The 25,959-nt window shown below is 42.3% G+C and overlaps 1 protein-coding gene across 1 annotated transcript; it reads left to right on the top strand.

The window, feature by feature from the left end:
• Nucleotides 1-874: 874 nt before the first annotated feature.
• On the top strand, nucleotides 875-25,131 carry ttll11 (tubulin tyrosine ligase-like family, member 11). Its single transcript, XM_035184903.2, has 10 exons — nucleotides 875-1,849; nucleotides 6,550-6,649; nucleotides 7,115-7,248; nucleotides 11,807-12,097; nucleotides 12,202-12,486; nucleotides 13,362-13,457; nucleotides 13,547-13,659; nucleotides 20,149-20,397; nucleotides 21,732-21,838; nucleotides 23,897-25,131. The coding sequence occupies exons 1-10, from the start codon at nucleotides 1,319-1,321 to the stop codon at nucleotides 24,196-24,198; spliced, it is 2,208 nt and encodes a 735-aa protein (XP_035040794.2). The 5' UTR covers nucleotides 875-1,318; the 3' UTR covers nucleotides 24,199-25,131.
• Nucleotides 25,132-25,959: the final 828 nt, after the last annotated feature.

Below are 25,959 nucleotides of genomic sequence, written 5' to 3'. Positions count from 1 at the left end.
GTGAAGGCAGCATGAGCCGGGTTCAAAGCAGGTTCAAAGCCCCTCGTGGAGGCTGCTCTGCCTCCTGCTGCTTAGCAACACGGGAGGAGGAGGGAGGGGGGGGTAATAATACAGGGGACTTCACATCTGAACGACGCTGCTCTTTGTTACAAAATAAAAGTACCTCCCGGCCCCGGCAGGTAAAGTGTGTCATGAGTTGCAGAGCCGCTTCGGAACCATGTGTTCGCTAAATGAAGTTTGACAGGCTGACGTCAGGTGGAGCTCAGCAAATCGTGGCGGCGGCAGCTCGTGGAGGCACTTCCGGTGGCAACAGAAACTGCGGGTTAGCAGCTGCCGCGATTTGAGGCAGCTGTCAGTTGCCATGCTGGACTGGCTCGTGAACGTTTACTTACTTGTTATTGTTCCGGGTCATGGATGGTGGAGACGCTGCGTATACTTATGGTGTCATCCCTTCACATCTGTTTTATTCTTTTCTACATGCTGTGCTCATATGTGCTGTATTTTAATACGGCCGAATTCCCAAATAAATATGTATCTACTAAAAGATTTGTTAATATTAAAGTCACTTGAACCCAGTCCTTACTACAATACCTTTGCTTTTTATGACACATTTAAAACCTGCTGTTTGTGTCTGTTATTGCAGCTCTGTAGCCCTTTTTAAGGTTGCATTATTAACATTTACTGCCACTGACACAATAGGTCGTTACAATAGACAATGCTATAATTTAATGCTTTTAATTAGTTATTATGATCTGCATTTGCACAAATAATTAAGATAAAAGGCGATTATCTAGACATTTTGAATGTCTATCTGTCATCAAAAGCAACATTTTTTTTACTTTTCAAGTTGTACTTGGTAACCTTGGTGGAGATGTACTTGAAATTACTGGTTAGCCAGGAAAGTATAAATAACAGTTTGCTTCAATATCAGAACATTTCACTTTCACTATTTAAAGGTTAAAGGCAGGTGCCTGCAGTTTTTGTTGACACCGGAAGTGCCTCTACGAGCTGCCCTTACTGCAGCAGCCAGCACCAGTGTTTAGCATTAGCGGCTAAGTCAGCAGCAGCTGGTGGGAGCCACTTGCTTTAGTAGCGTCATTACACCGTCGTTAGCTTGTGCTAGCTCTCTAGCCGGAGATGTCAACCGGTGTCTCGCTAGCTGTGGGCACATCACGGCTGTGAATGACATGCTCTCCCTCCCCAGTTAGCCCTTTGAGCTAGAGATGCGGACCACATCGTTGCAGGTCAACGTTAGCCGGCCGGAGTTGGATCGTAGCACTGTTGTGGTGCCGCCGTGCCCCGTCCAGCCTCTCGCACGATGAGTGACCATTATATCCAAGTCAAGGTTCAGCTCGAGCAGATGAAAACACTGGGCGAGGAGGCTGGGAGAGGAGAAGACGTGGACGCCGAGGAGCAGCTGCCGGCGTCCTCCCCCGCTGCTTCCGTCTCACCGGACCCCTGCTGCATCATCAGCACCTCCGTCGGCTCCAGACCCCGAGGCAAAGGTCGCACCAAGCAGGGGAAAGATGCCCAGAACACCAGTGGCATGCACGCCCCAGACGCGTCCTCGCCTGGGTCTGTTGTCTCTGCTCATGTGGGGAAAAACTCGAACAGGCAGGAGACTGAGCGGACCCTTCACATCGAGGGAACTGAGATGATCCTGCAGGGCAAGTCCGAGACTAACGGGAACTGTGTGGCCAACAATGCTTCCAAGAACAACCAAGAGACACGCCGCGAGGACGGATTCAAGCCGGCCAGGAGGAGACGACCAGTGACAGTGGACACGTCGAAAGCCAAAACCTCGTTGGAGGCGCTGAAGATCAGCATCAAGCAGTTGAAGTGGAAAGAGGTGTGCGGCGTTGCTGTTTGTCTTTGAGAAACGCTTTTCATCCAGTGTCCCACATCCCTGACACTGCTCAGAGCATCAATAATGATATAATGAGCATCCAGGAAAACCTTTGCTTTACTGCCCTCAAACTCTGCGGGAACATGTCTGCCACTTATTCCTCTTGCTAAACACAACAGTAAGCACCTCCACTTATGGAGTTTGTCCCCTCTGGTGCAGGGGGGGTTTAATGATAACATCCACATTTCAATGGAAGCCTGCACATGAGTGACTCTCAGTGGTATGGTTCTCTGCTTAACTGCCTTCTGTGAATGAATAGCGTCTAACAGTTAGACTATGCCTCACATGTGACGTGACCATAAGCTTCATGCTGGCTGTACTCTACTGTAGAGAGCTAAAGTCATGGGTTTGAGTCCTTCAGGCTGTTGCTTTGTTTGATTCGGCTCCACAGGGAAGATGCTTATCACGTGTCCTCTTGATGTTGAGGAAGCTCAGTAAGGGAGATGTGCTGGATTAGAGTTGCAGAGGTCAAAGTTACACGCAGGCAAAAGCTGCCTGTGTTTATGTGACTGTGGATGGAGTAGGATAAAATTCCTCCTGCACTGCTACAGCTTCAGATCACTTCTACTGGGCATGTAACATTGTGTAAAAGACTCCTTTATTGTTATTGATTATTAAGTCAGAGTTTAAATCAATCTAATCATTATATTTACGTTAGCTTGCCACCCTTTGGAAAACCTTTTCTGTCTCAACAGGACTAGTTTATGTAGTTATTGGGTTGTTTCTTCTCGTTCCAAATCAGGAACATGACAAAATGCTAATCAAAAAAACTCTTGAACTTAAACTCCACTCTGTGTAGAAGCTTTTGTAAAAAGATTTTCCATACTCGAACTCAGATTATCTATTTATTTTATGAAAAAAGTAAAGACAATGTGTTAAAATTTAAATTTTTTTATTTTGTAAATCTGTAATTCATGGTACATCACAGCTTCTCAGCAGTTACATCACCATTCACATTAATGTATAGACATACGTGTATATAGCTTACATTAATGAAGGTGGTCAAATAGGAAAACATGGGACACTAAAAAGGATCGGTGTTGGTCATGTCTAGTCAGTACAACTATTTTAAATATTTACACAGAGTAGTGTCATATTTATCCTTGTCGTCGCTACCTGCCACTTTACCACAGTGGCTTGGAGAAGGTAGCTTTGTCTTTGGCTGATCATGCACCCGGAAGTCAAACTAATATTTAGAACACTGATGCTGCAACTTGATGAAAGTGTTGTCAGACATGTGCCATCATTGTGTATGTTGACATGGACACTAAGCATATGAAAGTTAAAATAATTTAATTGCAAGTGTACAAAGCCAAGAAAGTCCTGTCAGATAACTTATTTAAAGTATAATTATTTGTTGCCCTTTTCCCATTTCCCATTTATTTTCATGATCTCTATCAAAGTTTGTGTTGAATAAGTTGTTAACACAAGACTTGGCCCATTATTCTTTAGATGACATATAAAACCAGCTACAAGGGCCTCCCTCTAAAAATGCACAGGCAATGGCTGTGGATGAAAGTTATTCCAAAAGAAAAGCGACAACTTTAAAAGATTTATGAGAGGGCTAATTGATCCAGTTCTTCTTACTCCGAGCCACAAACACCATCTGGTGAGTGTGAACGTGATGCAACGAATACCCTTGTTTCAGCCATTATCAACACGATGTCCATTATGCATGAGAAGTAAAGACGGGCAATGCAATGAGACGGCTGAAGTAAAGACTCTACTTGTCACCGATGACCACGCAGTGACACTTAAACCCTCTCAGCTCTGGTGATGGAAACAGGAGAGGGGAGGACTATACCTTACCCTGCTTTGTCCACACGATCCAGCCCCGTCAAAGTCAAGGGCGCTATAGATCCTGTATCACTTTGAAAGTACCTGTCAACATCTTTGAAGGGGTAGAAACTCAAGTATTCTCGCTCTATTTCTTTGATCAGTCATGAAATATATTGGTGAAAATCTCTTTTAACGAGTTATAACAAGCCTACCACTTTATCACCTTTACAACAAGTGGTGCAGATACACTTTTTGAGGGTGTTTTAGTGACTGATTAGTTGCACAGTTTGGCTTTAAGGTCACTTTGCATCCAAATTTCTGCGTGTCTACATCTGCAGTGTTCTCTGACCTGAGAGGACGCTGTCAACCGACTTCCAGCATATGGCATTCTCTTAAACGGTGGGAAATGATTAGCCTTAAGCTCCTCTAATCCAATAGACTTTTAGTCCGCTTTGAGGCAGAGAGAGGGAGTGCCAAGCCAGAGGGTTCAGAAAATTAGACTAATAACCGTGCATTTAATCACAGGCTTGGTATTATTTATGAGAATCCAACAGATGAAGCTGACATTTTGAATGAAAGCGCATGAATTTTAAAAGGCACGAAGGTACCTCTCACTTAGAGGCTTCCATTGTAGCATGTTTGGAGAATAGAAGGATGGATACTTTATTCATCCCCATGGGGAATTTCATAATAGAATAGTAGGCGGAATGACTTGAATTATAAGTTCTGTTAACTGGAGACATGATCGATCAAATGGAATTAAAAAACCCTTCATATTGTTGCTTTTTGCTAAAGTAGCTAAGTTAAAGTGCTGTACTTCAGTGAGTAAAGTGTGTTCCTGCTCAAAGTGGATTTGGAAAATGACCCGTGCATGATGAAGTCCACAGCAGTAGCTTGAACATGCACCTGTCCATCCATCTTTCCATACGCACACTTGATGGCTATTTGTGGGCCGGATCCCTTAGAAACGACTCTGATCAACTTGACCTCCTTCTCTGATGTAATTAGACGGTTACACGCTGGCATCTCTCTGCCAGTATTTATAGCAGCCCTGGCTGTCAAGCAGGGTTTCCCCCGTTTCACACGTTAACTCATTAACGGGATGTAATTCTTCCACTGGACTGTCTTGTGCCTGGACAGTGTGGAGGTGTCATATCAGGATAGAAGCTGACCTTCTTGTACAACTTGATGTAGGGTCGTGATAATATTCAGTTAAAGATAGACTCGTGACGTCATACTTTCCAGCTGACTGTTGATCCTTTGAAACTCAGATGTGAGCTGTGTCAAGTGATATTAACACTGGGTCTGATGAACTGGCTGGAAATCAGGAAGTGCAGCTTCTAAAATACATTATGGCGTCATTCCGTGTCAAAGCATCACACTTTTGGGCAGCACAGCGGCAGATCTTAATGAATTCTGGCTTGCCGATTTGGTCCAATAAGAAACCTTTCTGATCGCAGATTCGGGCTAAGGAAGTTTGAACTTGTGTGAATTTGATATATATCAAAGAGAAATGGTTCTCATTTTGTTTAAAAGCTCTTTTCAAGCTCCATATTTATTTAAACAATATATCTCCAATATAAAACATAGAAGCTTTACGAGCGATTATAACAGTTTAAGTTGAATTGCAAAAGAAATAAAATAAATATTGGTCAAATTCTCACCGAAGTTAGCTTATAATGTCATCAAGCCCTCCAGAAGGTTTGGTCTTTATCTGAAGTGGCATCATATTACTTATTCCTTACAATGTTGTTATTGGAGATAGCATACTGTAAAGTTTAATATTTAGGTTTATGTTTGGCATAAGGAATCATCGCTGTCGGCATGTTTTTATAATGAGCCTCCCACAGACGCTAAATTGCCTGAAGGTGAGAATGGTTGTTTTTCTCTGTGTATCTGACCTATGATGGAATGGAGACCTGTCCAGGGTGGAGAACACCGCTCGCCCTGTGTCAGCCAGGATTGGCTCTATCCCCCTGTGACCCTCGAAGTATTGAACTGTAGATAATTGATTGATGGAGTCACTTATGTAAGCAGAGGGCGGTTAACATTTCCATTTAGTAGGAGCTTTATCACTATCACTTAAGTTAGATGATACTTGTACAAATATTTGTGATGCATCGACATACAGAAGACATTCTGTTTTAGGGACATCTGTTGAGACCAAACTTACGACAGTGATTCGTCCTGTTTGTTAAAAAGCTGAAAATGCATCAATGGGTTTCAGCAGTCAATTAGTCAATTAGACACAATCCGCTTGAAACTCTCAGAGAAGTGAGATAGGAGAAGTAGAAGCTGTCTTCATAGTAATTTATGTACTAGCCGGGGGTCTAAACACTGCTGGAACTGTTTTTGCTTTGTATAATAACACATTTTTATGACAGGATACTTGAAAATCAAAATGGAAGCGCAGAATGTCCAAACGTTCAAAGCACGATTCTTTTCACAGTATGAGTGGAATATCCTCTTCTTATAACTTGATCGTAACAAACACATTTGATGCACAATCTGTAGTTCGGAGTGTGTGAGTGTGGGCAGGAGGAGAGGTGTCCAGGACAAAAGCTGTGCCTTGTGCCAGTAGGATTTCCGAGCTCTCTAAATCCTTTTACAGTATCACTTCTCTCCTCTTTCCCAGCTCATCACAACAGAACACGCACTACCTACCGTCTTTAGGCAAGATTATCCCCACACTGGGGTCAGCAGCAGGACAAGCGCCCTTCCTATACCCTGAGTAATTGCTAAAGATTAAGCCTACATGGTCATTTACAGATGGAAAAAGAATTACGTCTTTCTGAAGGATCTGATTTTGCAGGTTTTGTTTTTATTTCCTCTTTTTTTCACCTTTCTCTCATGTGTGTTTTCAGTTTCCTCTGGGAAGACGGGCGGCCTGTGATATCTACTGGCATGGCGTCTCCTTCCACGAAAATGAGAATATTGTCTCAGGGCAGGTGAACAAGTTCCCAGGTATTTCACACAGCTTCTGCCTCACTCTCCCTACAACCTTCTGTTCACATGAAGCCACACATACTGACGCTTGAAGAGGAGAGATGGCTCGATTACAGCTTGCACTACTTCATGTGTACTCAGTATTCAGTTATCACAACAAGAGGGGTTTAGTTAAAGCCCCACTGATCCTCATTGCAGCAATGCGAACCTTTTCGTGCCATGGCAATAATTATTACTTTAGAGACTGAAGTGATTAGTGCGTATCATCCCTCTCTTACATGGAGTAATATCTTACTGCATCGTCTGTCTGCTTCTACAGCATGGAAACTCTATTCTGATATCCTGAAGTGGTTCTATAGCATCTATCTAAGTAAAACTAGCTGCATTCACAGTAACAGCTGCACAAGAATATGATTTATCGTTTCTTCCATTTCCAACTGCATTTTCATTTACATCTCTGAAATGTCGCTTCCTGCATCACAGGAATGGTAGAAATGCTGAGGAAGATCAACCTGAGTCGGGCTATGAGGACGGTTCAGGAGCTGTTCCCAGACGAGTACGATTTCTATCCCCGTTCCTGGATCCTACCTGAGGAGTACCAGCAGTTCTCCACACAGGTACAGCTGTGCAACACCAAAACAGTATCATTTTCCAGTTTGGATTATTTAAAACTAATCATTGCTCTTCTGTATTTCTGTGCGATATATACAGTGGGGCAAAAAAGTATTTAGTCAGCCACCAATTGTGCAAGTTCTCCCACTTAAAAAGATGAGAGATGCCTGTAATTTTCATCATAGGTACACTTCAACTATGAGAGACAGAATGGGGGGAAAGAATCCAGGAAATCACATTGTAGGATTTTTAATGAATTAATTGGTAAATTCCTCGGTAAAAGAAGTATTTGGTCACCTACAAACAAGCAGGATTTGTGTCTCTCACAGACCTGTAACTTCTTCAAGAGGCTCCTCTGTCCTCCACTCGTTACCTGTATTAATGGCACCTGTTTGAACTCGTTATCAGTATAAAAGACACCTGTCCACAACCTCAAACAGTCACAATCCAAACTCCACTAAGACCAAAGAGCTGTCAAAGGACACCAGAAACTAAAGTGTAGACCTGCACCAGGCTGGGAAGACTGAATCTGCAATAGGTAAGCAGCTTGGTGTGAAGAAATCAACTGTGGGAGCAATTATTAGAAAATGGAAGACATACAAGACCACTGATAATCTCCCTCGATCTGGGGCTCCACGCAAGATCTCACCCCGTGGGGTCAAAATGATCACAAGAACGGTGAACAAAAATCCCAGAACCACACGGGGGGACCTAGTGAATGACCTGCAGAGAGCTGGGACCAAAGTAACAAAGGCTACCATCAGTAACACACTACGCCGCCAGGGACTCAAATCCTGCAGTGCCAGACGTGTCCCCGTGCTTAAGCCAGTACATGTCCAGGCCCGTCTGAAGTTTGCTAGAGAGCATTTGGATGATCCAGAAGAGGATTGGGAGAATGTCATATGGTCAGATGAAACCAAAATAGAACTTTTTGGTAAAAACTCAACTCGTCGTGTTTGGAGGAGAAAGAATGCAGAGTTGCATCCAAAGAACACCATACCTACTGTGAAGCATGGGGTGGAAACATCATGCTTTGGGGCTGTTTTTCTGCAAGGGGACCAGGACGACTGATCCGTGTAAAGGAAAGAATGAATGGGGCCATGTATCGTGAGATTTTGAGTGAAAACCTCCTTCCATCAGCAAGGGCATTGAAGATGAAACGTGGCTGGGTCTTTCAGCATGACAATGATCCCACCCCGCCCAGGCAACGAAGGAGTGGCTCCGTAAGAAGCATTTCAAGGTCCTGGAGTGGCCTAGCCAGTCTCCAGATCTCAACCCCATAGAAAATCTGTGGAGGGAGTTGAAAGTCCGTGTTGCCCAGCGACAGCCCCAAAACATCACTGCTCTAGAGGAGATCTGCATGGAGGAATGGGCCAAAATACCAGCAACAGTGTGTGAAAAGCTTGTGAAGACTTACAGAAAACGTTTGACCTCTGTCATTGCCAACAAAGGGTATATAACAAAGTATTGAGATGAACTTTTGTTATTGACCAAATACTTATTTTCCACCATAATTTGCAAATAAATTCTTTAAAAATCCTACAATGTGATTTCCTGGATTTTTTTTTTCTCATTTTGTCTCTCATAGTTGAGGTATACCTATGATGAAAATTACAGGCCTCTCTCATCTTTTTAAGTGGGAGAACTTGCACAATTGGTGGCTGACTAAATACTTTTTTGCCCCACTGTATCAGTCAAAACATGGATTCTATGTGTTGTCTGAGCAGAATTGAGCCGTCATGGAAGGCCAGAAAAGTTGCATTCACTGCATATCAGAGGCCCCGTTCAGACCTGATATTAACATCCGTTCTGAGTGATCCCATCACAGGGGGTCAGTCCTAAGTTCAGGTCTTAACGCACTTACATGCATCCTCCATGTGTCCCTGAGATCCGATCACTCAGACCACTTTTGCTGTGTTAATGAAGCCACAGATGCAGCAGCGCCTACTCAGCTGACGTCCTCTGACCTGCTACAGATTCACACTGAATCAAATCTATGTTTAGGCTTTTCAGTGACAATACAGTGATTTGTTTGTGTCCTCAATATCAACACTAATCACCACAGAAGGACTCATAACTCATTCTTTCAGCCCCTCTCTTCTCTCTCACTCGAGCCGACACACACTGACACAAACAAACTGCACAGGGTGAAAACAACAGCACTAGGTGTTCAGGAACAGAAACAACGTACGTGTGCGTGTATTTAAAGATAGAGCAGGGAAATGAGATCCAATCACAAGTGGTCACAGGAGACGCGTTCAGAAAGGATGTTTATTTCAGGTCTGCACAAAAAAGAGACAAAAAGTTTAAGATTAGTCTTTAATACTTTAATTCACAGAATAAAATGTAGTCAGTTTTTGAATAATGGTAACCTTTATGTGATCAAATAGTCCCAAATTAAATAGGAGTTGAAGACAAAAATATGCAATAGTCAGAAAACAAACAATAAAAAAAAAAGCAAATAGCACTAATAATGCAAACAGTAGTGATTTATCATATTTAGCAAGTTTAGTTCCTCTTCTAATCCTTTGCTGTGGCTATTCACCATGCTTCAGTGCTACAGTAGTGTTCTACATAGTACGGCCTGTTTAAGTCTCTGTTGTGTTCGCTTCATTGCTCCCTTTCCTTGAGGGGAAACGACAGACTGTAACACATTCATGCGTGCCACCCTCTATAGTAATCTGGCACTCCTTAACACATGGTTGAGTCTAGTCGAGTTGTCCTGTGAAGGAAACACTGTGAGTGAGTGTCGACACTGAAAAGGGAGGAAGAGCAGTGGAGAGAATCCGGGAAGAATGAGCTTCTCTCTCCTGCTTTTTCCTGGTTGAGTGCCATGAACAAGCAAGTCACGCACAGTCAGCAAGTGTGCCACTCAGCACATAAATGAAGTGACAACGATTTTTCCAGTATCCAAATTTATGCGTTTATAAAATAACAACTTGGGAGGAAAGTTGTTCAAACGACGAAAGAGCCAAAGTTTGAATGTGATTTGTACATCAATCATATTTGTAGTCAGAGCTAATAACAGAAACCTAGTACTTTCATTAAAAAATATATTTTATTTTCTCCAGCACAACCAACATTTGGAAGTTACATTTCAGTTTCAGTTATTTGTAATAATATCAAAGGGCACTTTTCACTTTGAATTGATGAATGATCTTAAAGGAAGTTTTATATTGCAGCTACATAAAATGTCCAGCAGGGGGCACTAATATATTACAAATTTAATTTGTATCCCTATCGAACAGCCGCTTTCCTACACGTCGATAATAAGGTGTTCAACATTAAAAAGGCACAAATAACAAAGAAAAAACTTAAATAATATGATGTTGGTTTGTCAGTTTGACAAAGCTTTATTCAAAGAAATAATTGAAAGTTGGATGTTTAAACTCCTCATTGAATGTAGACAGTGCTTAATCAGACCTGTGCAACATGAAGACCAGTGATGATGCATTTGAGCTGGTTTGAATGGATGCAGTGCCGCTAGAAGTTAAATTAGGGTCTTTATGAAACCATATTGACACAGCGAGGGACTCATCGAGGGAACACTGGAATCAGGGTCCCCTGCAAATTTGTTTCTGATGTAAATATCTACAATAGGACAAGTCAAACTGCTTCATATATGTGATAACCAACCGAACAGGAAAACAATATCCATCTTGTTCAGCATCCCAGTTCGACATTACAATCTTTAAGGTTATCAAGCGTCATAATTTTAAAGTTCAAAAGATGAGCTGTGACCTAATTTGAATGTTAAATTTAATGTTTTCTTTAATACTGGATGTTACATTTTCAAGTTAGACTTATTGCAGTTTAGTTTTACGACAAATTGTTCAGGATTGGATTGTTGTCAATATTTGTGACACCTCTGCAAACATCCCATGAACGTCTCATATTATAAACCTCTGCAGCCATTTACTGTAACTGAGACACGTGAGGCCTGCAGTTCTTAAAACAGTCGTCTGGTTTCTTTTGTGACTTCCCGGATGAGTTGTTGAAGCGCTCATAGAGGAAGTGTTTTGCATTTGTAGATGATGGCTGTCATCATGTTTCGCTGTCGCCCCAGAGACTTCACAGTGGCTTTGTAACACTTTCCAGACTGACTGATTTCCGTTTGTTCAGCATCTGTTCTTGAATTTCCTTAGTTTGCGGCATCATGTGTTGTTTCTTGACACCTTTTAGGCTGCTTCACTTTGCCAGACGGGTTCTGTTTACATTGTGTTTAGGTCGAATGGGCCTGACAGTAATCATGCCTGGGTGAAGCTGGTGTCACTGAACCAAATAATCATCAAAGTTGGTTAATCGGTTAATTTAGAAACTGAGGGGGAATTACTATTTCACTTTTTCACATTCAATAAATCAAATAATTATTTTAAAAACTGCATTTTGTGGTGACTTGGGACAAATATTCAGAAATAGAAGAAATCAGATAGTGGGCAAATACTTTTGAATACTAGGCTGTGTATCTCCTCTCGGGGATCTTGGTCATCAAGGTTGTTTTTTCCTTGACCTTATCCTCTCTCTCTCTGTCTCTCTCTCTCTCTCTCCCACCTCCTGCTGTAGATTCGCATGGTGAAGGAGAACGATGCCACAGTGAATCCAACCTTCATTGTAAAGCCGGATGGGGGTTCTCAGGGGGACGGCATCTACCTCATCCGTGACCCCAGTGACCTAAAGCTCATGGTAGGTGCACAGGCCAAACAGGGCGTAGTCCAGGAGTACATCCAGAGGCCGCTACTCATCGACAAGCTCAAGTTTGATATTCGCCTCTATGTGCTGATAAAGTCTCTGGAGCCATTGGAGATCTACATTGCCAAGGAAGGCCTCACACGTTTTTGCACCGAGCCCTACCAGGTATCCATGACAGTGCTACCGATGTTGTCAGGTTTCATTAGAAGATCTACTTATATTCTTACGCCATACGCAAAATCAATGCCACTCTCATTTTGATTGTGAAGGAACCAAGCCAGAAGAATCTGAGCCATGTCTTCATGCACCTGACAAACTACTCCCTCAACGTGCACAGTGGGAACTTTGTCCACTCAGACAGCCAGAGCACCGGCAGCAAGCGGTCCCTCTCCAGCGTCCTCTACAGGCTCGCAGCCAAAGGCGTAGACATCAAGAAGGTGTGGTCGGACATCATCGCTCTCGTCCTCAAAACCATCATCGCCGTGGTGCCTGAACTTAGAGTCTACTACCAGGCCGATATACCGCCGGGCAAACCAGGACCCACGTGCTTCCAGGTGGGTCACGGCTAAGACTTTGTAAGGAGTTCAGATAATATGCTCTGAACATCTGTGGAAAAACTCTGTTCCAAATTCTTCTCTGAGTCATAACTCAAATATCGAATATAAATGTACATCATACTTTGCTACAGTCACTAAAATCCAGTTGTATCTATTTAGGAATAATTAATGTAATGTAAAATCCTGATCCTTGGTTTGGACCATGGTTCGGACGTTCAGGTGCAAAAACGTCCATAGTCCCCTCCCACATGAAGCATATAGATCCTTCTGGAAGTTGTATCTGGTCATTGGTCTCATGTTTGGTGACGGTGACCAACCTTCCAGGATGGGTTCATCTTCCAGGCCCTCTGTGTCTGCCATGTTTGAATTGTCCCTGTGCACCAGCCCCTTGAGACGGAGGTAGCAGATGACTTGGAAGCTGATTGACCTAAAGGCTGCGTAATCACTCAGAGAGTTAAACTACTTGTGCATGAAACAAGAGCTTTATAACTCATCTCCTTCTACTGCAGGCCACAAACTCATCAGTCATCCTTCGTGTTTTCCTTATTGGTTTTCACCCTGATCTTTAGCAGTTTATATTTATACTCAGTTTTATATATTTTATCGATTCGGTAAACTACGAAAACAATTTGTCTATTATTATATGAATAATTCAGGTACAATGTTGAAATATTGTGTTATTTTGTTGGCAGCTTAAAGGCGTCCCATACATTTTTCATCCATGTCTGCTGCAATTGCTCTCACTTAAAATATAAACCCTGTATATATTTGTGACACAACCAGATGCAGATTGCAACTTCATGTACCCCCCCCCCGTGTATATTTTTGTTTGTTCATATACATTAATAATTAAGGATTTGCTTGTGTCTCAGATTTTGGGTTTTGACATCCTGCTCATGAAGAACCTGAAGCCAATTTTATTAGAGGTCAACTCCAACCCCAGTATGAGGATAGAACATGAAAAAGAGGTAAAGGTCAACACCAGTATTTCCATAGTGGTGTAGTTATTATATTTTAATATGAGCAGTACTAAAATAAACCTTTGTGTGTGTTCCAGGTGTCGTCAGGAGTTTTTGAATATGTTCCCAGTCCTGTGGATGAAGAGGTCAAAGTGGGTGTGATCAGGGACACACTGCGCCTTATGGATCCTGGCCATAAGAAACCTTCAGGGTAAATACACACGTACTGCATGTACACTACACAGTAAACACACAGAGTGCAGTGGACGTTCCTCCACCCCCGCTCTTCTCTTCCTCTGCTGGTGTTAAGAGTCCACTTAAGGACATGATACCTTACTCTGCCCAGCTCTGCACCACTCAACAGCTCTCCGTAAGCCTGTTAAATGGAAAAATTAAATTCAGCCGAGCCGTGGTGGAAATTCACACTGCACTGTGCGAGTCTGGGGGCTCAATCTCTCTGGCTGACTGGCCCTGTGTGGTGCCTGTCAGTAAATCCCCTCTACCATTGGGGGTTTGTGGGTTTTTTTTCCTGCTTCCTCTCAATCTGTGTTTCTTCTGTGACAAGAGGATTTACTGTTTCTGTTCCACCACCATCTCCATTTCTTGCCTATTGCTCTCTCACTGTTTCTCTGCTTCCTTCGCTTGTTTCTCGCCTCCTCCCCAGATTAACTTCTATATCAGGTTTTTGATCTGCTTTGTTCTGCAAGTGAGGGGGATATCGTCTCAAGGATAATACCTACTTAACTATTATATTCATGACCAGTAACATATTGATATAATCCGTCTATAATATGTTTAATCCTTGTTACTCCTGCATTGCGGCATTTTCCTTCAGCTCGAATCAGCAGAACCTTGCTTTTTACCGTGTGTAATTATACCAAGGTTCAACGCAGTGTACAGAATTACATTTCCATTCCTTTCAACCATTTCTTATCTACATACTTTCAGAGACCTCCGATTCTTTAGTTTAATGTTCCTCAGAATGTCTCTGTTGACTTAAATCTTTGCCCCTGAGTTAGTTAGTGGGTGTTCCTGAAAAAAACTGTATATCTGTGTCTGTACACGATACAGTTATATAGCTGAGATAATGAACTGATGATTCATTATCTATTAGTATATAAAAGTCATTTTCCAAGAAAAATATCAAACTTCTTCTGGTTTCACCTTCTCCGTTGGGAGGATTTTCTTTTCTTTTGCATCTTATGTAGAGATGTTCCGATACCATCTTTCCCTTCCCGATACCGATACCTGGAGTTTGCCTATCGACCGACACCCAGTACTGGGTACTGGTCCAATTTCAGTGCATTTACCAAAAATAAGGACCTATTTTAACAGCTGTATGCTACCAACCCTGTATGGAAGTGATGATTGCTGTCAATGCTGTATGGCCTGAAGGTTAAACTCTGAAGAACATACATACAGAGAATGAAAGCCATGGAACTGCTTTTATTATCTAGTTTGTCTGAATAAGAACATAACAATGATACCTTGACTTATTTCACTGCTCTGCTGTAGATGCACAACACACTTTGAGCCTCCTCAAGCAAATTAAATAGTGGAAGAAAATCTTTGTAAAATATCTCAGTGTGAGTTTCTGTACAATCGACAGTCACACAAGCTACAGGAAAGAAACAAGGTCGGGGGTCTTATATATCTTATATATATATGATTCAGAGCCTCTATCAAAATAAAGCACCACTTATAGTGACTCCCACAAGGACAGCAGGGTTCATGCTGTTCAGGAACATAGTGCCTTGCAGCCATGTTTAAAATTTGAATGTATCATTGTATTTGTAGATGCTACAACACTAAACATAGGAGAAGTGATTGGAATAAGGTATACACTTTATGACGAGTTCAGGCCAACAGTAACAACATATGGTGCTAAATGACGATAATGAGATGGAATAAAAAAATTATAGAAGTCAGGTGATGGGGTGGAGGTTTTTAGGAATCTGGTTTAGCTGATAAAGTAGCATGAGGTTAATGATAACACAGTCAGTGCTCAGCTAATAATTAATAATGTAATTGATTAGCAATGAGTTAGCAGTAAAGTGTCTTCTTTTAAAAGCGTGGAAGGACCCAGAGTAAAGCTGAGATCAGTAGCACATATTAGGCTCAACTAGTCAAATCAAAACTTCTAGCTGACACTGCATCGTTGTAGACTAGTTGTGCATTTGTGGGTTTAGCACAGTGCACTATTAAAGATATGGCAGTGGTATCTAGAGCAGATATGCAGCAGGAGGCGCTGTTGTTATTGACAAACAGTTAAAAAGTCATATTTGTCAGGCGAGACTTAAACACAGCAGTGTGGGCACAATAGTCCGTATGACCAGATTCAGATCCCCAGTGTGGAAATACTTAACCAAAGCAGATAAAGCTGTCAGCTGCAACATTAGTAAGGCTGCCAACAACAATACCAGCGCTAGGCATAACCATCTAAAGCTGCACCCCCCCCTTACGTTTATCGCTAGCAGCAACAACAGAGGCAAGGCAGACGACAATCTGACAATTCTCTCAATGTCCCATCACCGACCATCAAACACTTACAAGGGTCGGAAAAAATATGTCCCCTGTGATTAATCGACCAATCAAGTACTTCTTTTTTTTGACTTCTACTAACTTTATTTTATTTGTGCTGAATCACAGGAAAGTTGAGAGTTGGATCCAACTTTGGTAATATTCTTTCTGGGATTCGGCACAATTAACAAAAATTCAATTCTAAACAAGACAATTTAGTATTCATGTGAGGTTGTGATTACCGGGAAGTGTCCTGTCAGCTGTGCAGATAGTGTCTTGTGGTCGGGGGCGTGCTAATTATGTCCCAACTAGCTATGGCTAATGTTTATTAAATTAGTGCGGAGATTGGATATGCTCTGAAAAATGTAATCATTACTGCAATGACACAGGACCTAAATAGGAGCTCATTAATCATTCACTTCCACAGTTTCTTCTTTGTGTGTGTTTGCATGGACACGATCCATGGGTGCAGTCCTCATATGTTTGTTTGATGGGAAATGGACTATTTTTCATGACATTGAATGCAAAATTGACTTTTATCCATTTTAAATCAAGCCATGAATGTGGAAATGCAGGCAAAAAGATCTCCAACATCCAATATCCACAATTGATGCCAGCATGTGAACATTGGATTAATGACTAATGAGAGGAATGGGGCTGATTAAGGGAAATAAGTAGAGGAGAGGAGAGCTGGGTGAATATTTCTGTCTCTTAGCATGGCATCAAAACTCTTCAAATACCAATTATCATGACTAGAATCTCAGGGACGCCAGTGGATTATAACTTTTATTAAAACACGATTTAAACTGCCGTAAGCATGCATAAATTCATATTCAGTACAGATTTATTTTAATGGTGAAGGACTTCTTTGTTTTCCCTTTTCTTTTTCCTTGCAAACTTTCCGAATTATTAACGGGGCGCTAACAAAGTGTCCCTGATACCGTAACAGGAGGTTAAGTGTTTTGTTTACGGTGCAGATGGTCTACTTGTAAGTAAATACACCTGCACTGTGGTCACTGACAGCTGTTCTGCAGTGGGATGGATGGGACTCAGTCGTTCAGAACGCAGGGCTCAGACCGAATCCAATCCCGTATGAATTTCCCCCGACAAAATGAAGTAAAAGAGAGATGAGAACGGACCAGCCACACAATGCAAAGGTACTGCTCAGATTAAACGTGCTGTAAAAGTACAAAAATCAGGGGGTTAAATGAGGAATTGGAGAGTGTGACGATATCGGTGACGTACTTCTCGCACCCAGCTCATTGGGCCTTTGTACGTTGTCTATGAAGGTGATTTACGAGCCATTATGAGCTGTATGTGAATATATAGGTGAGAACAAAAAGCGTATATTCATAGATTTGCATACCTTAAATTACAGTACATCATCTGGATGAAAAGTGTAAGGTAACAAGACGACACTTAGCTTTAAAACCAATGTCTAACTTTTCTATTCTTTTAGGGAGGAAAGCTTTGTATAAAATACTTGTAACACCGTTTTCTGATTCCTGTGGTGGGTTTTAAATCTTTAACATAAAACGTTTATTGTCACCCACAGGATTTTATTTTGTCTTCGTATGTTTTGTATGAGTCACGCTCTGAAAAAAGTCAATTTCTGAAATGGAGATAAGTGGACAGGCACTTTCATTTCTTTTCAATGACACATCTGGCTCCTTTTGGAGCTGAATCGCACTGCAGCTTTGAAGAGTTACTCACCGCAAGACCAGAAATAGCACTAACGCCGGTTAATGACAGCTGAATTAGGCGCAGCCCTCCTCACGTACTCTCAGCTAACATTTGGCAGCGGCACCTCTGAATGTGTTTTTAATAACCTGCCATTCCTCACCTTTTACCCTCTCTCTTTGCCTCCGTCAGTTTCTCCTCTCCGTCTGCGGGGGGAATGCTCGTCGACATTCCCTTCGCTGTCTGTCTCGCTGTCAGCTTCTGTCCGAGACGTGGCTGTTTTGGGCCGTGTCTGTCCTGTCTAAATAGATGTGGGCGGTGTCCTTCTGGCTGCCGAGGGATGATTGATTCTATTAAACATTCAGCAGTGCTCTCTCAGTGCCATTCACACTGCTTACTAATTCATGGGCAAAGAAAGTGCCTCATAATCGTCAGCAGCACTGTATGCCCTTGATGTGAAATTACCTTTGTGTTCCTGTTTGTCTGTGTATCTTCATAAACACGCGTTGACCATAGGTGTCATCCTAAAAGGCCGATGCGGCAGGTGTTTTTCACTCAGTCTGGTGGATGAGTCCTCCTCTTTGCTGCTCTGTGATGGGAGGTACTGGGGGTCACTGCGACTTTGTCGTACCAACAAGGAAGATAAAGGTGTAATTAGTTGTGCTGTAGAGTAACAGGGACGACAAAGCTAAGAGGAGGGAGATGTCAGACGAGCACAGTGTGTACCCGCCCCCACGGTCCTGAGGGTAGAAACGCACTGAGCGCCTGGCTGCCATTCATTTTCTATGAGAAGTACCAAATTCTTCAGGAGAAGCACAAAAGCATGAGGAGAGATGGGACATGATGTAGGTGCCAGATCGTAGCTGGTAACCAGTCACACCTGACACCATAGATAGACTGTACATAAAGATGGACAATGTGTCTCCGCTTCCCCAGGTGATTTAAAAAAAAGATTAAGCTAAAATATCCCAGATATGGGCGCTAACATCCTAGTGGTGTGGTGTGGAGCGTCAGTCTCAATGTCCGGCCTATACTCAATCTCAACCAATCCGGAGGCAGTCTCAGCTGTCAATCATGATGTTGCAGTTGTTTGTACAGCCTCAAATAACTTTCTTTTTTTATTTGCACTTAAACATACCTCATTGTGATAAGAACTACCTAGAATGACAGAAACCATCTTTGAGAAATCAATAAAAATAAAAATAGTTTGGGCTATGTCCCAGCTGCTAACATGGAGGAGTTTTTCTTTTTACCTATACTGGAGCCAGCCACCAGGGGGCAATCAAGATGATCTGGCTTCACTTTTGGGGAGCAGTCACGTCATCCATCTTTAATCTGTGCCTTTATTAATGAATAGGCTAGAAAATATGAATCGGTGTAAAACAAAAATCCAAAGGTGACAAATTCAAATGTTTTCTACTCTATGACCAATAAAATTAAACTTGATGAAACTGCACAAAAATAATATTTGACAATTTAAGATCCAAAGAGTTGGACAAACAAGTATTTAGGTGTAATAAACTTTTTAAACCAAGGACTTAGAAATGTGGTCCCAAAAGTGCAGCCTCTGGTATTGCGGGAACATAATCTAGAGAAATCCCCTGTTTTATTTCCTTTCCTTTCTCTCTCTGACCTCGTGGCTCAGGACGCTGATGAATTGAATCTGTGGTCGATGGACTTCTTTTGGCCAAATCAAGTAACTAACATAAGTGCTTTTGTACGTTTTTCTCCCTCATTCCGGGCATTAAACGTGACGTCTTTAAGACCTCAATTTGTCCACCATCAGTCACTGCACCGGAATTGGCAATATGGCTCTTAAGCTCAGGCTTACACTGACTAATGCCCTGCACAGACTAAAACAACTGCAACAATCCACTGTGGCTTTTCAACAGTTATCACCTGGGTATGCAGAACTCAGAGTCCCAGTGCTGCACACAACACAAGTGCCCTTCCTTTCTGGGCTTTGTGTGACTTAATTAACTATCCAAGTATCAACTTTCTCTTCATAAGAAGCAAAACTTAGATTTTTTAATTCCAAATACTAAACCTCTATAAAAGGCTCAGATACTGATGCAGATAAACGTTGAGGATGTGAGCTCTGACAGTGAAAAGATGTGTGTGCGGTGGCTGGGAGATAAAAGAGTCAAAGGAGAGTCATTTGTCCTTCATGCAATATTATTCCTCCCTCTTCCGCTGCCAAGTCAGGCTGTAAGTGCAGACTCAAGTGAAATGTTTGGTGCATTTATCTACCTCAGGTGCTTGGCAGTCGGTAGCTCAGCCGACAAAAGCTCTCTGGATTGGCCTCATGCTCTTTTGCTGCTGTCCTGCAGGGCCCGAAGGCCGTTTCTCAGCCCTGGACAGCACACAAGTGCATGTAGTGATTTACTTCTACTCCTCAGCTACTGGTTAAATCTCAGTCAACTTATCAATTCATAAAAAAAGTCTGTCTTTGAAATGTAATACAGTATAATCCGTTTTTTCTTTCCTTTTTGGTCTACAGGAAAAGTTCCCAACTGAGGGCTGGAGGGTTCGAACACAAGGAGGAGATTCCCATTGAGACGGAGACGCAGGACAAGGGCTCGGACGAGGGAGCTCTGCCCTCACTGTGTCTGAAGCAGGTCTACCCCAAGTACACCAAACAGTTCAACTACCTGCGGCTGGTGGAGCGGATCGCATCTCTGTTCATACGCTTCCTCGGTGTCAAGGGGAACATGCGTCTGGGCCCCACAGCCTTCCGAACCTTCATCAGGTACAAATGAGATGTATTTTACCGAAGCCCCAGACTTCTGCCAAAGCAGTTGTTAATCTTCAGTAGAATCATGAAAGCAGTGAATAGTTATACAAATCAGCTCATCATAATACAACATAAAATAGATCACAAAAAACTTTTAATAGTATAAATAAATTGTTAATGTTACCAGTTGTATTTTAAAGGTTCAATGTATAGAATTTAGTGACATCTAGTGGTGAAGCTGCATGTAGCAGCTGAACACCCCTCACCTCACCCTCCCCTTCCAAACCTTCAGTTGTCATAAAAACTCAAAAGGTGTTTAGTTTGTCCAGTCTGGGCTACTGTAAAAAAACATGGCGGCCTCTGTAAAGAGGACCCGCTCCTGATGTAAATATAAAGTATTTAAATGTAAATGTTCAATTCTACAGAAGCTATGTACATAGATAATTTATTCACGTACTAAGTGGGATATGCATGAATTTTACCATAGTATCTAACTTTGTAGCAACCATACAACTGAAGATCAGACTAATACTTATCAATGCACTGTTTTTCATGACTACTTTAATGATATAAATGAAAAATGTCTCACTAACGTTCATTCCCAATTTCTTAAACATTTTAAAAATATGGTATAATATGTATAATATAACATTTAAAAAATAATAAATGCTGTGGATAGTGCTTCTGTCTACCTGCCCAGATACTGCACATGGAAATTAGCTAGTAGCTTTCCTAGTTTCTCTTTCTAGTTAAGGTTCCTGACAAATAATAAACTCAAACAACAAAATCAGGAAAAGATGCTGGTGTCAGCCCCTAATAGTTGTCTTGTAAATTGATGTAGAGATGATAGATTCGAGCTCATATCTCTGTTGTCTGTTACAGCACACACACACACTCACTGCTCACGTTATTAGGTTTATGCCTGAGCAGTACATCAGCTCTGCCATTAATTCTCCCTTTATCGGGTTAATGATGTTCAGTTTTTTTACATTATGGGAAATGTGTAAATTCATCTGGTAAAATTTGTGTTTTTGTCACATAAATGAGGGAGGGGGGGAACATTGGAAACACCTCACAGTATAACGCACGTGTTGATTGCCACACTTGTACCTCCCTGTTATTTATATCGATATGTCTCGATACATATGTATGTTCCTCTGCACTTGCTGCTAAACCGCATTTCATTGTCTCACTACATGTAAAGTGAAAAGTTGAATCCAATTAAGAAACATACAGTATCTCGTGCTGCACCTCAGCAACTACACAAACAGTTACTGGGGAAAAGTGCGCGGCTGGTGTCAGTCCGATTGTGAACACGTGGACATAAAATGTTGTCTGGTTGTTTCCAGGACCTGTAAACTGAGCAACAGTAACTTCACCATGGCTTCAGTGGACATCTTCTACATAGACAGTACACGTCGCTGGTCAGGAGCAACGACGGATTCTAGAGAAGCAGGTAACACACGCACACACACGAACACACACGCACACACACGCACGCACGCACACACACACACAGATACATGCTAAAACCCTCGCAGGGAAACAACATGCAGAGGACATAGAGCTGAGTATCCTTGAGACTCGGAGCAAATAATGTGCTTGGAGATAATTGCTTGTCATTCTTTGTCAGTTTCCCTCCGACACTGCGCTCCCATAATTGAAATGAGCCGAGATCACAATGTGACAGCAAAGAGACTATCACACATGAATTATTCAGACGTTGCACCTCGCGAGGAATGTTTGTGAGGCGGAGCGGACGGATGGAGATCACGTGGGCCAGGATGGAAGGGGCCCGTACAGACGAGCTTGTGGGCTGAATTGAGAATGAGCTAATACGTATTCAGGGAGATTGAAGTCAGGGTCTGTTATTTCTGTGGATGTGCTTTGGAAGATTTGTTCGGGAACTTGGAGGAGGCAGCAAACTTTTAAATGAAGCAAATCGTCAAATGTTTTCCTAATGCTTTGATTGGGGTGACAAGGACACATGGAATAATTTATTTAAATGCTTTCTTGTGCCAGACTCTTTGTGATCTACGACAAAGTATGAGGGACACTTGAAGTGAAAAAATGTGTATGGACCTTTAAAAAGATTGTGCATAAAAACTCGGCAGAAAGACTTAATGATCTCAAGTTCCCCTTGCTGATTATTTCCTTTTCTTTATTCACGTGATATTATGACTTTTTATTGTAAAATTGCGACATATTCTCATAATGTTTTGGCTTTTCTTCTCATTAAATGAATACTTTGACAAGAATAAATTCATAATATTACAAAGTTAATGTTTAGAATTTTTTCTCAAAATCTCCGATATTTCCCCCCCTTTAATATTATGATTCTGATTAATTCTACAGCAGATGACCTGTGAATCAACTTCTCATTAATTTGTTTCCCTCCATGAGTCCTTGGGTTTTCTGCACATTTGTTTCCTCTTCTACGTCGACAGCAACAGCTGCAGGAGAACATACTTTCAGCTCCTGCTTTTCTCCTTCTCTGTTGTTGACCCTCAGTGTCTCTGACCTTGTCCCTAAGGCAAGATGTGAAAGTAATAAAGTTCATATCTCTGATCCTTAAAGCAGCAACAGCTCAGTGGTTTAATGAGCTGAGAGCAGAACCCTCAGAGCTGTCGTCTTCTCTCAAAGGCACAAACAATATATTCATATTTTATTATTAATTTCTAATCATTAATATTTTATTATCATGCTTCAAATGTTAAGGGGGACCTTTTATGCTCGCCCTCATGTCATGGACGACAGTTCATCTGCTGCAGTGTCAGATGTTCATATTAAATGAGACCAAGTATCGAAGGAGACGTACGTAAAAGTAAATCTCTGACCAGATGTTCGGCCAATCAGAAGTGGTCTTTTTAAGGAGGTCTCTTAAGGAGGCCTAAGCTAATATTGCCTGTTTCAGTCAGCGGTGTGAAAAGGGAAGTTTGAGTTAAACAAGGACTTGAACTCTGAGTCATGCGAAGATACTCTGGTGTCGTCCCAGAATAAAAATATAGAGACGGAAATAAGCAGAATGTCCTCTTCATTATACGGCAACCCAAAGGTTTTTTGAAAGACTTTTAGAATCCACTGATATATGATATTTCCATTGTCCAATTACATGTTCTTATATATAAGGAAAAGGCTAAACTGAATCTCTCCCAACGTAACAATCCACCTACCAGCATCTCTCAATTTCTCTAATTAATATTAGAACGCTGCTTCTTCCTGTTTCCAGTCTTTATGGGAAGTCAGAATGATGTTTTCCCCATCGAATAGATGAGGACAGACAGAACAGACAAGGAAACGTTGGCAATTTGTTCTTGCTTTTTGTCAAACTTCCCCTTTAAACTGGTCTGACTTCTGTTTTATATAAAAAGCCAAGAAGTGGTGTGACTGACTGTCACTGACTAATATGCTAGATAAAGTGATGCTATTGTGGTTTTGCAGAGATCCCACATTTTGTTGTTGAGCATAGTTCTAACTGTTTTACTTTATTTCCTCCACCATTGTTGTTTTTCAGGGATGGGACTGCAAGCCTTTGTGGAGGCCTTCTATTCACTGGCAGGTCGCAGGTTCAAATCCCTGGTGCAGAGGGAGCAGGTACTGTCACTGCTAGAGCTGTGCGAGGCCCAGCTCGAGTCCCAGTCAGGCGTCGAAGACAGACGCTCGGTGAGCTGCAGCCGAGCGCTGCCACGAGCGAAGACTCAGACACTCGGCCCCAACAACGGCTCCCCGGCTCCCCTCCGGAGGGCGGCCAGCCAGGACTACCGGCTGCATCAGAGACTCAAGCATCGCACACTCAGGGCCAACGTGGAGAACTGACGAGAGAGACCTTCAGCTCGTCGTCCAACTCCCAAACACCGCCTTTAGCCTTCTTCGCAGGAGCACGGAAATTAGGCTTCCAACTCTCGTCAGCCGCTCCCGCAAGGTTCAGATGATGGGAGCCGGGAAAAACGACTCGCTTGACCCCTGCTGGCTGACTTGCAGGAGGACTGTTCTCAGCCTGATTGCTTTTTCCTCAGAGGGAGAAGATGTCTGCGGGGGTTTCGCAGTGGAAATAGAACGAGGGATGTGAGGAGGCCGGTGCGTTTCCTTCTCCCCTCCCGGTGAGATCATATATGAAGAGCGGTCCAGTCAGGAGGAGGAGGAGGATATGGCTGCTTCTAATGTTCTTACTGAATCTACAGGGCAGCTACTTGCTTCCCTTCACCGACGTTTGGTCACACACACACTGCGACGAACAGGAGTAACACTAGATGCCCCGTTTGAATAGATTTACACACATCGCACTTCAGCAAATACATAGGTGTAAGGGAGTGTCCTTAGTATGTGGATTATGTTCTTGAATTTGCACAAAAGATCTTGAAACTATTACATTTGCACAGAAATGGATGTGAGGGTGACTGAGAATGTGTATGTGTGTGAGTGTGTGTGTGTGTGTGTGTGTATGCACTGTACTGTATTTATTTGTGTTTAGTTCAATGATGAAAGCCTATTTACAGCCAGTGGCTCAGCTGTGCATCCAGCTCCATGAGCCCATTAGAGATGAGTTGAGAGAGAGTGAGGATTCAAAGGGAAAAAGGCCACGTCCCCACTTCTCCTCCAGTCAGGCAGCCTCAGACCTTCACAGAACATGTTCCTATAAGCAGCTTCTTCATGGGGGACGTCCATTCATCATTAGTTACTGCACAGAACTAGATGCATTTTTCATCAAGTGTCAGACAGCTTTTTGTAATAAAACCTTATCCAATGTGAGATGTGGCTGTCAGTTACTCGATGCCAACCAGAGGGGGCGCTGTTGCTTCAAATGATCTACACTACAGGTACAGTGCAAATATTAATGTTCAGTGTTTGTTTCGAAGATTGTTCACTCGTCACATCCTGGCTAAGAATTATTTGTGCTGCGTTTCACACAAAGACTGTAAATAAAGACAGACAACGCATCCCCACTTCCCCACTACTCAGAAACGAAGCCAAAATATCCAGGATACGAACGCGGCCATCTTGCGCAGTTGGAGTCAGGGTCCAGCCCAGTAGCGATCGTGGTATCGAGGTCCGGTCGATGCACACGCTCGACCAATCACGAGTCAGTCTCAACTGTCAATCATGACGTTTCACCCTGTTTTTAGTAAGTGATTAAAACCAAAGTTCAGAAACATGAACACTTGAACATCAGTGTGATGAGAACTACCTAAACTAACAGACGCTGTCTTTGAGAACAATCTGTTTGATGTGCACTAACCTGGAGGAGGAGGCGGGATTGAAGATGTTTTGGCTTCACTTTTGGGAAGCCGTCATGTCGTCCATCTTTATTTAAAGTCCCACTGAAGCTGCTGCAGAGTGGGCGGCTGATTAACTCACACTGAACTCTACATGTACATAACTGCACTAAAATAACATGGAGTAGATTCATAAGGTTACTAACGGTCATGAATCATTTTGAATGAAATGTATCGACTGCAAACTAAAATAAAATGAATTTTGCTCTTTGAACTGAAGTTGTGAGTGTGTTGTTGTGGACACATACACTATGAGCGATTCACACAAAGCCTTAACGTGCACATATCTCTAAACTGCATGTAT

This window comes from Hippoglossus stenolepis, chromosome 18 (assembly GCF_022539355.2).
Source record: "Hippoglossus stenolepis isolate QCI-W04-F060 chromosome 18, HSTE1.2, whole genome shotgun sequence".
NCBI classification, from domain to species: Eukaryota; Metazoa; Chordata; class Actinopteri; order Pleuronectiformes; family Pleuronectidae; genus Hippoglossus; species Hippoglossus stenolepis.
Note: the sequence above shows the minus strand (reverse complement) of the source record. Positions and strands in the feature narration are given on the sequence as shown.